The sequence below is a fragment of the Arachis stenosperma genome, chromosome 1, assembly GCF_014773155.1.
Source record: "Arachis stenosperma cultivar V10309 chromosome 1, arast.V10309.gnm1.PFL2, whole genome shotgun sequence".
In the NCBI taxonomy this organism is placed as follows: domain Eukaryota; kingdom Viridiplantae; phylum Streptophyta; class Magnoliopsida; order Fabales; family Fabaceae; genus Arachis; species Arachis stenosperma.
In genome coordinates, this window is record NC_080377.1 from 39,492,890 (window position 1) to 39,507,212 (window position 14,323).

A 14,323-nucleotide genomic window follows, 5' to 3' on the forward strand; every position below is an offset into this window, starting at 1 on the left:
AGTTAATTTATGGCAAACTATATGTGACTAGACCCTAATTCCTTAGACCTTTCTAGTCTCCTCTAAAATTCATCAACAGCCAATTCCTTGGTCAATTAATTCCAATTAGAGGGTGATGATCAAATTCTAGTTTATATGCCACAAAAACTCTAATTACCCAAAAATTAAAGGATTATATGTCACGTATCCTGTTAAATCCAGATAATTAAAATTTTGGAGAATATGTTTTCAAGCTATTGTTCAAGTAAAGAGCTTTTCCAAGTTATACAAGAACTCAAATAGAAAGAGGATCATACTTCCGTTCCACCCAAATTCATAAGATGAAGAGCGAAAACAATTCCTAAATTATAAATCCATACATGAATTAAAATAGAAAAAGCAATAAAATCAATCCATACAAATAGACAGAGCTCTTAACCTTAACAGTGGAGGTTTAGTTGCTCATGGTCCAGAGAGAAAATAAGGATTCAGGTAAAATGTACTGAGTTCCAATCTGATGGCATGAAAAGTTAACTAATGGAATCCCTTTCTATAACTAATCCTAATTAATTTTAGAAAAATCTATTTTCTAAAATTAAGTAATATCTTTTCCTAATTTAAAAATCAAATTTGAATTTAAATCAAAATTAATTATAACAATCATCAAGTCTTCAATTGATGGATGAGGACCACTTGATTCCTTCACTATGCAGCCTCTGATCTGTGTTTTTTGGGCTGAAAATTGGGTCAAAAGCAGCCCAGAAATTGCCCCCAGCGTTTTCTGCATGTGGCGCATGTCATCGTACGTGTTTGTCACGCGTACACGTCGATAGTCTTTTCCGCGTGTCACGCGTACTCGTCAAGTACGCGTCGCTGTGCAAATCTTTAAATCACGCGTACGCGTCATCCACGCGCAGGCGTCGCCATGGAAAGCTCCAAATCACGCGCACACGTCAGGTACGTGTACGCATCGCTCCTCGCTGGTTTTCTCCTTTAATTCTTGTGCTGCAGAAACTCCATCAAATCCAGCTGAATGCTACCTAAAATAAACAAAAATGCACAAGACTCAAAGTAGCATCCATAGTGGCTAAAAGATAATTAATTCTTGATTAAACTCAACAATTTAGGTGCAAATTCACTAGGAAAAGATAAGAAAGAAGCTCACGCATCAGGTTGCCTCCCAACAAGCGCTTCTTTAATGTCTTTAACTAGACTTTATTGTACTTAACTTAGTAGCAGTGTTGAGCCTCCTGGCTCAATATCTCCTTCAAGGTAATGCTTGACCCTCCAAAGACTCTGGAAGGTGATACACTAGTAATCACATATGGTCCCTTCCAGCGGGATTTGAGTTTCCCAGGAAATAATTTGAGTCTTGAGTTGAAGACCTTTTGTCCTGGTTCAAAGACTCTGGAAGATATCTTCCTGTCATGCCACCTTGTTGCTTTTTCTTTATAGATCTTTGCATTTTCAAATGCAGCCAAGTAGAATTCATCCAACTCATTTAGTTGGAGTAGCCATTTCTCTCCTGCTGCTTTAGCATCAAGGTTGAGGAATCTAGTAACCCAATATGCCTTGTGTTCTAGTTCTACTGGCAAATGACAGGATTTCCTATATACCAGCTGATATGGTGATGTTCTTATAGGGGTTTTGAAAGTTGTTCTATATGCCTACAGAGCATCATCAAGCTTTCTAGCCCAATCTTTTCTAGAGGCGCTTACTATCCTCTCTAGGATTCGCTTTAGTTCTCTATTTGAGACTTCAGCTTGTCCATTTGTTTGGGGATGATATGGTGTTGCCACTTTATGCCGAACTCCGTAACGGCTTAAGACAAAATCAAGCTATCTGTTGTAGAAATGAATACCTTCATCACTAATCAATGTCCGAGGGACACCAAATCTATTGAAGATGTTCTTTTGGAAGAACTTCATCACTACTTTAGTGTCCTTAGTGGGTGATGCTATTGCTTCAAACAATTTAGACACATAGTCTACTGTCACAATAATGTAGGTGTTTGAGTATGAAAGTGGGAAGGGTTCCAGAAGGTCTATGCCCCAGACATCAAACAGCTCAATCTCTAGGATCCCTTGCTGAGGCATGTCGTGACCATGAGGGAGATTGCCAGTCCTTTGGCAACTATCACAGTTACGAACAAACTCTCTGGAATCTTGGAAGAGTGTGGGCCAATAGAAGTCACTTTGGAGAACCGTTGTGGATATTCTCTCACTTTCAAAGTGTCCTCCATAGTCTGAGCCATGGCAATGTCATAGGATTCTCTGTGCCTCTTCTTCAGATACACAGCATCAGATTATTCCATCCGAGCATCTCTTAAAGAGATATGGTTCATCCCACAAGTAGTACTTTGCATCATGCATGAGTTTTCGGGCATGCTGCCTGTTGTACTCTTTGGGAATGAATCTTATAGCCTTGTAATTTGCAATGTCTGCAAACCAAGGTGCTGTCTAGATGGCATATGGTTGCTCATCTGGAAAGGTTTTGGATATGTCAGTGGAGGGAGGAGAAGTCCCCTCCACTGCCTCAATCGAGACAAGTGGTCAGCCACTTAATTTTCTGTGCCCTTTTTGTCTCTAATTTCTATATCAAACTCTTGTAGAAGTAATACCCATCTTATAAGCCTGGGTTTAGAATCCTTCTTAGTGAGTAGATATTTTAGAGCAACATGGTCAGTATAAATAATGACCTTAGATCCTACTAAATAAGATCTGAACTTGTCAATGGCATAGACCACTGCAAGTAGTTCCTTTTCTGTGGTGGTGTAGTTCTTCTATGTGTCATTTAGAACACGACTGGCATAGTAAATGACATGCAGAAGCTTGTCATGTCTCTGCCCCAGAACTGTGCCAATAGCATGGTCACTGGCATCACACATCAGTTTGAATGGTAAGTCCTAATTGTGTGCAGAAATGACAGGTGCAGTGACAAGCTTGGCTTTCAGGTTCTCAAAGGCATGTAGACTGACGTTAGGAGTTTTGCCAGTAAAGAATTTCATAAAAACAGTCGCGTTGTAGATATAGTCTCTAGACCGACAGAAATCCCTTCGTACAAACGTTTTGGTTGTCACAAGTAACAAACCCCTTTTTAAAATTGATAACCGAGTATTGAACCTCGGGTCGTCTTCTCAAGGAATTGCAGGGAGGTATGTTCTTATTATTGGTTATGAGTTGTAAATTGGGGTTTAGGAGGTAAGGTGCGAATATATTATATGATAAGTAAAATAAAATAAAATAATAGCTGTAAAATAAACCTTTGGCAAGGTATAAGAACTGGAGGTCCTTTCCTAGTTATCCTTATCAATTGTGATGAGAATTGGATTTTTCTCCCACTTTGTTAACCTCTAACTATGAAGGTAAGTTAAGTGGATGAATTCCAATTTTCAATCAACAATGAGTTTGATAACTCTAGAGTCACCAATTATTTAACCAAAGCCAAAAGGGGAAAAACTAAATCTACTAGAATAACAATATCCTCAGATTGGGAATAATAAAAAGGGACAATCATAAACTAAAATACCTCAAATATCATTAAATAAAAATGTCATCAACAGCCAATTGGGCAACATCAATCAAACATAATAAAAGCTTCAGAGTAATCAAAATATAAAAGAGAGATTTAAATAGAAAATAGGAATATTGAACCTGGATCGAGAGTCACTCTAGAAAGCTAAGAGAAGTCCTAAATCCTAATTTCTAAAAACACTACCTAAATTCTAAAGGGAGAGAGAGAACCTCTCTCCAAACTAGATCTAAATCATGAGAAGTGAATTCTGAGAGCATGATCTGAATGGATGCAATCCCTCTACTTTATAGCCTCTAATCTGTGTTTTCTGGGGCGAGAACTGGGTCAGAAACAGCCCAGAACTCGCTGATTTTCGTCACTTACGACGCGGCCGCATGGGGCACGCGGTCGCATCACCTAGCGTCAGGGCCACTATGGCATATTATATATCAAATCGAAGCCCCGGACGTTAGCTTTCCAACGCAACTAGAACTGCGTCGTTTGGACCTCTGTAGCTAAAGTTATCGCCGTTTGAGTGCGAAGAGGTCAGGCTGGACAACTTAGCAGTTTCTCCAACTTCTTGTATTCCTTCCACTTTTGCATGCTTCCTTTCCATCCTCTGAGCCATTCCTGCCTTGTAATCTCTGAAAACACTTAACACACATATCAAGGCATCTAATGGTAATAAGAGAGGATTAATAATAAGTAAATATAAGATCAAAGAAGCATGTTTTCAATCATAGCACAAAATCAAGAAGGAAAATGTAAAACATGCGAATTGTATGAATAAGTGAGTAAAGAGTTGATAAAAACCACTCAATTGAGCATAAGATAAACCATAATATAGTGGTTTATCATAGACATTCTTGGTTAAAGACAAATGGAACATTAGTGGTCAAGAGGTTACACAGGGGCTTTGCAATTTTCGAGAAATCCTTTATGTACCTCCTGTAAAATCCTACATGTCCTAGGAAACTTCTAATTGCCTTGGTATTAATAGGTGGTGGAAATAATTCAATTACCTCCACCTTAGCTTGATCCACTTCTATCCCCTTATTTGAAATCCTATGCCCAAGAACAATGCCTTCAGTCACCATGAAGTGGCATTTTTCCTAGTATAGAACCAAGTTTATCTCTTGGAATCTTTTCATAACTAGGGCCAAATGATCAAGGCAGGAGTCAAATGAGTCTCCAAAGACAGAGAAGTCATCCATGAATACTTCAAGGAACTTTTCTACCATATCAGAGAAGATGGATAGCATACATCTCTGAAAGGTGGTAGGTGCATTGAATAGGCCAAATGGCATTCGCCTATAGGCAAACACGCCATATGGGCATGTGAATGTTGTCTTCTCTTGATCCTGTGGATCTACTGCTATTTAATTGTACCTGGAATATCCATCCGGGAAGCAATAAAAAGCATGACCTGCTAGTCTCTCTAGCATTTGATCAATAAATGGTAAAGCAAAATGATCCTTCCTGGTGGCGTTATTGAGCCTTCTATAGTCAATGCACATATGCCACCCTATAACAGTCCTTGTAGGAATCAATTCATTCTTTTCATTATGAACCCCTGTCATGCCTCCCTTTTTGGGAACAACTTAGACAGGGCTCACCCAGGGGCTGTCAGAAATGGGATAAATAATCCCAGCCTCTCATAGCTTAGTGATTTCCTTCTGCATCACTTCCTTCATAGTTGGATTCAGTCGCCTTTGTGGTTGCACCACTGGTTTGGTGTCATCCTCCAGTAGGATTTTGTGCATGTATTTGGTTGGGCTAATGCCCTTAAGGTCACTTATAGTCCACCTAAGGGCGGTCTTGTGAGTTTTGAGCACTTTAATTAGCGCGTCTTCTTCCTGTGGCTCTAAGGCAGAGCTTATGATTACAGGATAAGTGTCTCCATCTCCCAGAAATGCATATTTCAGGGAGGATGGTAATGGCTTGAGCTCGAGTTTTGGAGGCTTCTCCTTTTCCTTAGGAGTTTTCAGAGGTTCCTTTAAATCAGGCTAGGCATCAGTAAGAATGTCATTCAACCCTTCTTTGAGTCCCGCAACCATCTTTACTTCTTCTACCAGGGAATCAATGAGGTCAATGCTCATGCATTCCTCTGGGGTGTATGGATGCTGCATAGCTTTGACAGTATTCAGAACGAACCTTTCCTCATTGACTCTCAGGGTTACTTCGCCTTTTTCAATGTCAATAAGAGTTTGTCCTGTAACTAGGAAGGGTCTCCCTAGGATGAGGGTTGCACTCTTGTGCCCTTCCATATCCAACACCACAAAGTTAGTGTGAAAAGCAAAGGGTCCAACCCTAATAATCATGTCTTCAACTACGCCTAATGGTATCTTAATAGAACCATCAGCAAGTTGAAGGCATATGCTTGTTGGTTTGACTTCATCAGTCAAGCAAAGCTTCTTTATTAATGAAGCAGGTTTTAGGTTGATGCTTGCTCCAAGGTCATATAGAGCTGTCCTTGTGCAAGAATTCCCTAGAGTTCATGGTATCATAAAACTTCCAGGATCCTTAAGTTTCTCTGGTAAGCTATTTTGAACGACAGCACTGCACTCTTCAGTGAGGAGGACTATTTCTATCTCTCTCCAATCCTTCTTATGACTTAAGATGTCTTTCATAAACTTAGAATAAGAAGGTATTTGTTCAAGAGCCTCTATAAAAGGGATCTTGATCTTTAATGTTCTGAGATAATCCGCAAAGCGGGCAAACTGTTTATCTTTTTCCGCTTGGTGGAGTTTCTGAGGGAATGGAATCTTAGCCTTATAGTCATCAATCTTGGGTGATGAAGGCTGAGTGCCTTGTGTATTTGAAGGGGGGTTACTAGCTTTATGAGGGGTGTTGTCAGTAGTCAGTAGGTGACTGACTACTCTTGCTTGGGCGTTTAACGCCCTTGTTGCTGCCCCCTTCCTGGCGTTCAACGCCAGGGATGAATACCCCTTCTTGGCGTTGAGCGCTAATGACATTCTTTGGGCATTTAAAACCCTTAGAGATGTCTTAGACAACAGTCTAGTGTTCATCTGTTGGCTTTTCTTCCTTTGATCTCTTGCTGCACTGAGGTTGGGTATTTAGGGATTTTTTACTCCTCAGTTACATAGCCTGGCATTTGTCTGTTATCTGTTTGGATAACTGCTGCCTTATTTGACTCAGCTGGGCTTCTATATTCCTGTTAGAAGTCTAAGTTTCTCGCACAGCCTCTTGCAATTCCAGTATTTACTGGGCAAGGGCATGTAGTTACTGAGTTAATGGGCCATCCTGTTCTGGAGGGTTAGGTTCAGTAGATATTGGCTTAACCTCTCCTTTCATAGGAGTCTCAGCAGATGAGTACAAATACTGATTAATGGCAACTATCTCAATAAGCTCATGAGTTTCTTCAATGGTCTTTCTTATATGTATGGAACCACCAGCAGAGTGGTCCAGAGACATTTTAGCCATGTCTGAAAGTCTATAGCAAAAGATGTCTAGCTGTACCCATTCTGAAAACATTTCAGTGGCACATTTTCTTAGCATCTTTCTATACCTCCCCCATGCATCATGAAGAGATTCATTATCTCATTGTTTGAAGCCTTGGATGTCCAGTCTTAGCTGGGTTAGTTTCCTTGGAGGGATGTATTGATTTAAAAGCTTGTCCACTAGCTGTTTCCAGGTTTTCAAGCTAGATCTGGGCTGGTTATCTAACCACCTCTTTGCTTGGTCCTTTACAGCAAAAGGAAAGAGCAATAGTTTATAGACATCTTGATCTACTCCCTTATTGTATACTGTGTCAGTAATCTTTAAGAAATCTGCCAGGAATTCAGTAGGTTCTTCTAGTGGAAGTCTAGAATATTAGCAGTTTTGCAATACTAAAGTAATGAGTTGAGGGTTTAGTTCAAAGCTAACTACTCTGATGGGAGGTATGCTAATACTTCTTCCATAGAAGTCTGCAGTGGGATTTGTATAAGACCCTAGAGTTCTTCTGAACTCTTCATTCCCATTTGGGTTCATGATGAAGAAAGGTAGGAGAAGAAAAAGAATTAAGGATGAAGATGTAAATTATGATTAAAATATTTTTTATTTATTTATTTTTTTAATTCAAAAATAAAGGTTAATTAATTAAAAAAATTAAAAATTAATTAATAAATTTCGAAAAAGAGAAAAGAGAAAAGAAGAGGAATTTTCGAAAATAGAAGAGAGAGAGAAATTAGTTAGGAAGTTTTGAGAAAGAAGAAAGAGAAAACAAGTAACTAATTAAGAAAGATTTGAAATTTTAAAATTTGAATTTTAAAATTTTGAAATTTGAATTTGAATTAGAGTTAAGATAAATAAGATTTTGAAAAAGATTTGAAAGAGATAAGATTTGAAATTTAAAATCTAAAATTTTAAATTTTGATAATTGAATTTTAAATTTTGAATTAGAAATAAGACAAGATAAGATTTTGAAAATTGAATTTTAAAATTTGAATTTGAATTTGAAACAAGATAAGCTAAAGATTTGAAAAAGATATAATTTTTGAAATTTAAATCTTGACTTGACTAACAAGAAAATATCAAATTAAAAATTTTTTAAATTAAATTGGCAAGATTTTTGAAAATTATAATTAAAGATAAGAAAATATATTTTATTTTTTTATTTTTGAATTTAATGAAGAAAGAGAAAAACACACAAAAGACACAAAACTTAAAATTTTTTAGATCTAAGGACACTACTAGGTGAAAATTTTAAAGAAAAACACAATAGGACACTAAACTTAAAAATTTTAAGATCAAAACAAGAAGAAAAACAGGAATACGTTGAAGATGAAAAAGAATACCAAGAACAAAACTCAAAGAATTCAAAGAAAACAAGAACATGCAAAGGACACCAAACTTAAAATTTTTGAAAACCAAAGACACAATTTTTGAAAATTATAAAGAAAAGACACAAGAAGGCACAAAACTTTAACAAAAGACACTATTTATAAAATTTTTTTGGAAAAAAAAAGACTCAAAGAAATTCGAACAAGAACAAGAACAAGAACAAAAGACTCAAACCAAAAATAAAGATTGATAAAGAAAAGAAAAGATTTTGAAACTTTTTGAAAAGAAAATAAAAGACCCAGATAAAATGAAACTTAACCTGTAAAGAAAAGGAAATTACCTAATTTAAGCAACAAGATAATCAGTCAGTTGTCCAAACTCGAACAATCTCCGGCAACGTGATTTGAAGCAAGCTATGATTATCTTGTAAATCTTAGTCAAGCAGAGAGAAAAGTTGGTTGATTGTTTAATTCACATGAAAGTAAAATAAATAAAACGTTACTCAGTAATTATGAATTCGAATGATATGAAGATAGTTAAGGCTTGGAGATGCTTTGTTCTTCTGGATTACTCCGGTCTTACTGTGTACTTCAACTGTGAATGATTTCTTCTATGGCAGGCTGTATGTGATCAACACCTTTCTTACAAGGTCACTAATGCTTCTCCAGATCTGAACCCCAGGGTTAGTGCAGATCCATTCTGATTGAGGGTGAAGCTCTTGCAGTTCATTCTCCTTAGAGATCCTACTCAAAACGCCACAGACAATGTCGAATCTTCCGGATCAGAGAATGTTGCGCCTTTGGTTCTAGCCTCTACCACAAAGACTCTAATCTCTCCAAACCTCTGCTGAACTGGTGTCTTGAGAAGTCCCCAACGAAGTTGTGGATTAACCATCTAGGAGATGTATAATCAAACTAGTGGTTCATCGTTGTCTGATGAAAGACTCACTCTGAACCACTGTAGAATGAGATGACCTTGTGCCAGTTCAATGCATTCATAATGATGAAGAACGGATATACATCTTAGAATAGAGAATCAAACACGTATTGAGATAGAACAGTAGTACTTTATTAATCCATAAAATTCAGCAGAGCTCCTCCCTTCAACCTAGGAGGTTTAGAAACTCATACTGAGAGAAAATACAATATGGAATTTGAACATATGGCATAAAGTCTGTAAAAGATGTAAAAGTTCTCAAATAAATACTAGACTAATGACTAAGGATTACGTAAGAAGGGTAAAACAGTCTTTTAGTGCCAAAATCCACTTCTGGGCCCAGTTGGTGAGTGTTTGGACTGAGCTTGATTGAGATCCACGTGCTATGAGGCCTCTAGGGTGTTGAACGCTGGCTAGGGGGTCCTTCTTGGGCGTTAGGCGTTGGTCTCTTCTCCTTCGGGCGTTGGACACCAGAATAGGGCAGGTGGCTGGAGTTGAACGCGAGTTTTGGGCCTTCAATTCTGAAGCAAAGTATCGACTATTATACATTGCTGGAAAGCTCTGAATGTTAGCTTTCCGAAGCCATTGAGAACGCTCCATTTGAACTCTTGTAGCTCCAGAAAAGCTCTTTTGAATACAAGGAGGTCAGATCTTGACAGCATCTACAACACTTTCTCTGTCTCTGAATCAGACTTTTGCTCCAGCTCCTCAATTTTAGCCAGAAAATACCTGAAATTGCATAAAAACACACAAACTCAAAGTAGAATCCAAAAATGTGAATTTTACACTAAAGCCTATGAAAATATAATAAAACTTAAATAAAACATGCTAAAAACTATATGAAAATGATGCCAAAAAAAGCATATAAAACATCCGCTCATCAATTTCCCTTGTGTGCATGCGCATACTACCTTGTGCGTACGCACGAGGCGCTTTTCGAACGTTAATTCAAAAGGGGCGACCATCGCGCCTTCAGAACCCACCGCCCCCAAATCCTTTTCTTCTTCTTCATTCTACCACCCAGCCACCCTCAACCCAGACCACACTACCTAGCCACCCATCCTCGTACGACCACAACCACCGCCATTGGCGACTGTCGTCGCCTACCCCTCTATCTCTTCTTTCTTCTCTTTCTTCCCTCTTTCTCCATTTCTTTCTGCCCTGTTTTCTGCACCAGCCCTCTGTTCGCGCCACAACTTCGGCGACACCACCCCACCAGCGGCAAAATTCTGTGCCACTGCGGCAACACCACCACTGCTCCCTCTCTTTCCACCCTTCTTCTTCCTTTCGTCAACACAGGTTCCATTTCTCCCTACCTGTGTCTGTTTCTTTCTTTCTTTAATTTTCATTATTTTTTTTATTCTAGATTTACTGATCTTGATAAGTTTAGGTTAGTTAATTTCTGTTATCTGGATTACAATGTGTTGGCTTTTTTTTTAGGTTGATTGCTGCTGTAATTGAACTAAAATCCCTGTTTACATAACCTGCACACCACATGTCTGATAAATTTCCTGAGAGAAAATTTTGTTTAATCTTATGTTTGGCCAGCATGTGTCTTAAATTTTGTTTTCCTTAGGCATTATAATGTATAATTGTGCAGTTCTATGTGACTTTTGATTATGATTGAAATTGAATTTTATCATGCACTTAAATGTTACTTTACTTGGAACACCAAATTAGACTGAAATTTCAGCTTTGATCAATTGTTTGGTGTTAGTTAAGATGTGCATATTATGCTTATTGAGTGAATTGAATGCAATTGCTTATTCATGTAGTTTTTGAACATAAATGATCACATACATAATCAGTTGTTCTTGTGAAATTTTTTAGCAATTAAAATTAATTTTCACCAAGTTTATTGCTTTTTGAACAAGGGCTGTGTTTGTTTGATTATTTTCTACTTTTTAACATGAATAAGTAAGCTCTTCAAATATTGACTTGGTTATTCCCTTTGTGCCAATTTTTGTTAAATCTTACACTTTCATTGCACAATTGCAATAACCAAGTTGTGATTCAATTCACTTCCATTCCTTTACCTAAGTTGTTTATGCTCTAATTGTCATTCATGCATTTATTCATTACTTAGGTTTCTTGATTGTGGAAAACCTTACTTTCGTTTGAGCATATTACACTTTTCAACCTATTTTCCTCAATTAAGTGTTTGCTTACCTTATTGGCTCTAATTTGCATTTTTATGATTCCCTCTTTTGCTTTTCAGGATGCATCGTAAGGGCAAAGCACCGGCTTCTTCGTTGGCTCCTGCCGATGTCAATCCAAGCACTCAGTCAGATACTTTTGTAAATGAAGAGGCCCAGAAGCAATATAAGAATCTAGAAAAGAAAGCCTTCCATTATGAGAGAGAACTGGATGTTCTGGTTAGATATGCGGATTCTATCCACGACCGGCTTAATTACTATCAGTGGAAGTTCATAGAACTCGATCCATTAGAGATAAATGAGCACATGGTGAAAAAGTTCTATGGGAATTTACTGAAAGTAGACGCTAAAATAGTTTTTCTCCGAGGGGTGCAGTTAGACACCTCAACACATGCATTTGAGGCTCTCCTTCAGCTTTCTCACATTCCGCCAAACCGTAATGCTTATATCAAGATAGTGGCGGATTTGATTCAGGGCAAAATTTCACTAGACGCAGTTTTGAAGAAGATTGACCGACCTGATGCCTATTGGGAGAACAGTAAGGGAGAGAACGCCGTTCCCATTATCATTGCATGCTCTCATTTACACCCTAAGGCAAGGATTTAGCAGCAAATCATTGCCAACTACATACTGCCGAGTAAGCATGCTACACATATCCGAGTCCGAGTTGCGGTGCTTCTTTGGGCTATTCTAGAGGGTAAGAAGATTTCTGTTTTACCCCTTATCAGAGAGCGATGTGGAAGGTAAACCAGCAGTAGAAATATGATATTCCTTTCCCATCGATGATCATGAGATTGGCTACATTATCTGGGGTAGAGCGGAGGCTGGGTGACCGGATGTCTACCCTTATTAGTAACTTTCCATTTTTTCCATTCAGGGAATGGGAGGGGCTGACATAGAAGAAAAGGAAGACTATTGAGCTATCATCATCAGCAGCACCACCATTGCCTTCAGCACCTATACCGGCAGCTTGACCCACTTATGAGTTGGTTCAGGACATTCTTCAAGCACTCCACCACCACGAGCGCCGTAGCGAGCATCGTTTGTAGTGGATAGTGGCGAGGCTTGACGGACGAGACTTTGGACCACCTCCAGGGCACACACCAGAGCCAAAACCAGAGCCCGAGCCAGAGCTTGAGACTGAGCCGGTGGTACAGCAGGAGGCAGCTGCAGAGGTTATTGTAAAACTGACCCGATATATCATTGTCTACCAGCCACCACAGCACCCACCACCGCCAGATGGTGGAGCTTCACAGAGCTAGTCATCCCCATCCTGATTTTTTTGGCACGGAGGACCGTGCAATGCTTAAGTGTGTGGGAGGATTCGCTACTTTTTGGGTGTAAAAATTCTCTCCTAAACACTTGTTATCCAGTCATTTTAGTTTTTTATTATGCTTTTGTGGATATTTATAGTACTTTGTCTTATGCACTATATACTATTATTTTGGTCATTTGTATATATGTTAGTTTGCCTCTAGTTTATCTTTAGTGTTGCATTTTCACTTTGGTTGCTATATATATATATATATATATATATATATATATATATATATATATGCACTTTATTTTACTTGCTATATATTATAGATATTGGTTGTGATTGGATGATGTGAATAGCATAGTGCCTAGTTCAATTTTGTCCTAATTGTTCATTTTGGTTTTTGCATATTGAAAATTAGGGAAAGAACTAAGAAAATTTTGAAATTTCATCCATCATAACATACATACATATATAGGAAATAATTTTGGTGAAAAATAACAAAGATTTTCAAGAATTTTTTTTAGGGCGTTCTATTGAATTGGTTTAGAAAATCCTTTTTAAAACTTGCTTGAATGATTTTTATGGAACATAGAAGAGAGATAGAACAAAATACCTTGTGAGTTTTTGAGCTTTTAATGAGTGGTTACACATTTTAACCACAATTTTTGTTCATTGTATACTATGCCCCTTCTATGATTGTGATATTGGTTTTGCTTGATTCTTTATTTCCAATAGTTGATGTTTGAATGCATTGAGCATGATTGAGGCCATCTTTGAATTTAAGCTCACTAACCCATATGGACATACCCTTGCATTTACCATTGTAAGAGATATGTTGCAAGTACAGTTCTTAACCAACAAAAATCTGCTCATCAATTTAGAAGGGTTGTCACAAAATTAGAATAAAAATACTGGGAGTATGAGTCCCAGGTCGTCTCCTAACGAGTTGCAGAAAGATGTGCTATTTTATTAATCAGAGGTTTTCCAAAATGTTTTTGAGTTTGATAAACAGAAAATTAAATCAGAGAATTTATGTAATTCAAATAAAAATATTGACTGGGAGTAGACTAATCGGAAGTTCTATCCTTGTTGGATTTCTCTCAAGATCAATTGATAATTGAAGGTTGTTTCTACTTAGTTATCCTTTACTGAGTAAAGGAAAGTCAAGTAAGTTGGAAGTCTACTTCTATTCACAAGTTCTAATCCTCTCCCTTGGGAAGGATTAGTGTTAGTGACTAGAGAGCCAGCCAACAATAAACCCAATTACAATTTAGTTTTTGAGTATTCCAACTCAAGGTTCTCCTTTTAATCAACTCCCAATCAAGTTAAAGGACTACTGCATTATCATGAATGTAAACTTCACAAAATTAAAAAGGGAAATAAAGAAAGACATGATAAACAATAATAAAAAAGATAATTTAAAATTAAAAATGGTTCTTGTATTAATAAATTATAAAAATAATCCAATTGTAACTCTTGACAAATTAAGGATATGAAAGAGTAAGTGAAAAGTAGGGAAACAAACTAGAATGATGAAGTCTTGGCGGAGGTAGTAACTCTTCTCAATATCCCAATCCAAAAAGCAATAAAACAAAATTCTAAGAACTATGAATGTGTAGAGAGAAAACCTAGAGGAGGAGTAAAATCAGTTCTAAAAACTAAAACTAAAACTAAAACTATGCGGAATGAGAAT

General features: G+C 37.5%; 1 protein-coding gene across 1 annotated transcript; it reads left to right on the forward strand.

The window, feature by feature from the left end:
• Window positions 1-10,206: 10,206 nt before the first annotated feature.
• Window positions 10,207-12,793, forward strand: LOC130944545 (uncharacterized). Its single transcript, XM_057872907.1, has 2 exons — window positions 10,207-10,512; window positions 11,432-12,793. The coding sequence occupies exon 2, from the start codon at window positions 11,433-11,435 to the stop codon at window positions 11,973-11,975; it is 543 nt and encodes a 180-aa protein (XP_057728890.1). The 5' UTR covers window positions 10,207-10,512; window position 11,432; the 3' UTR covers window positions 11,976-12,793.
• Window positions 12,794-14,323: the final 1,530 nt, after the last annotated feature.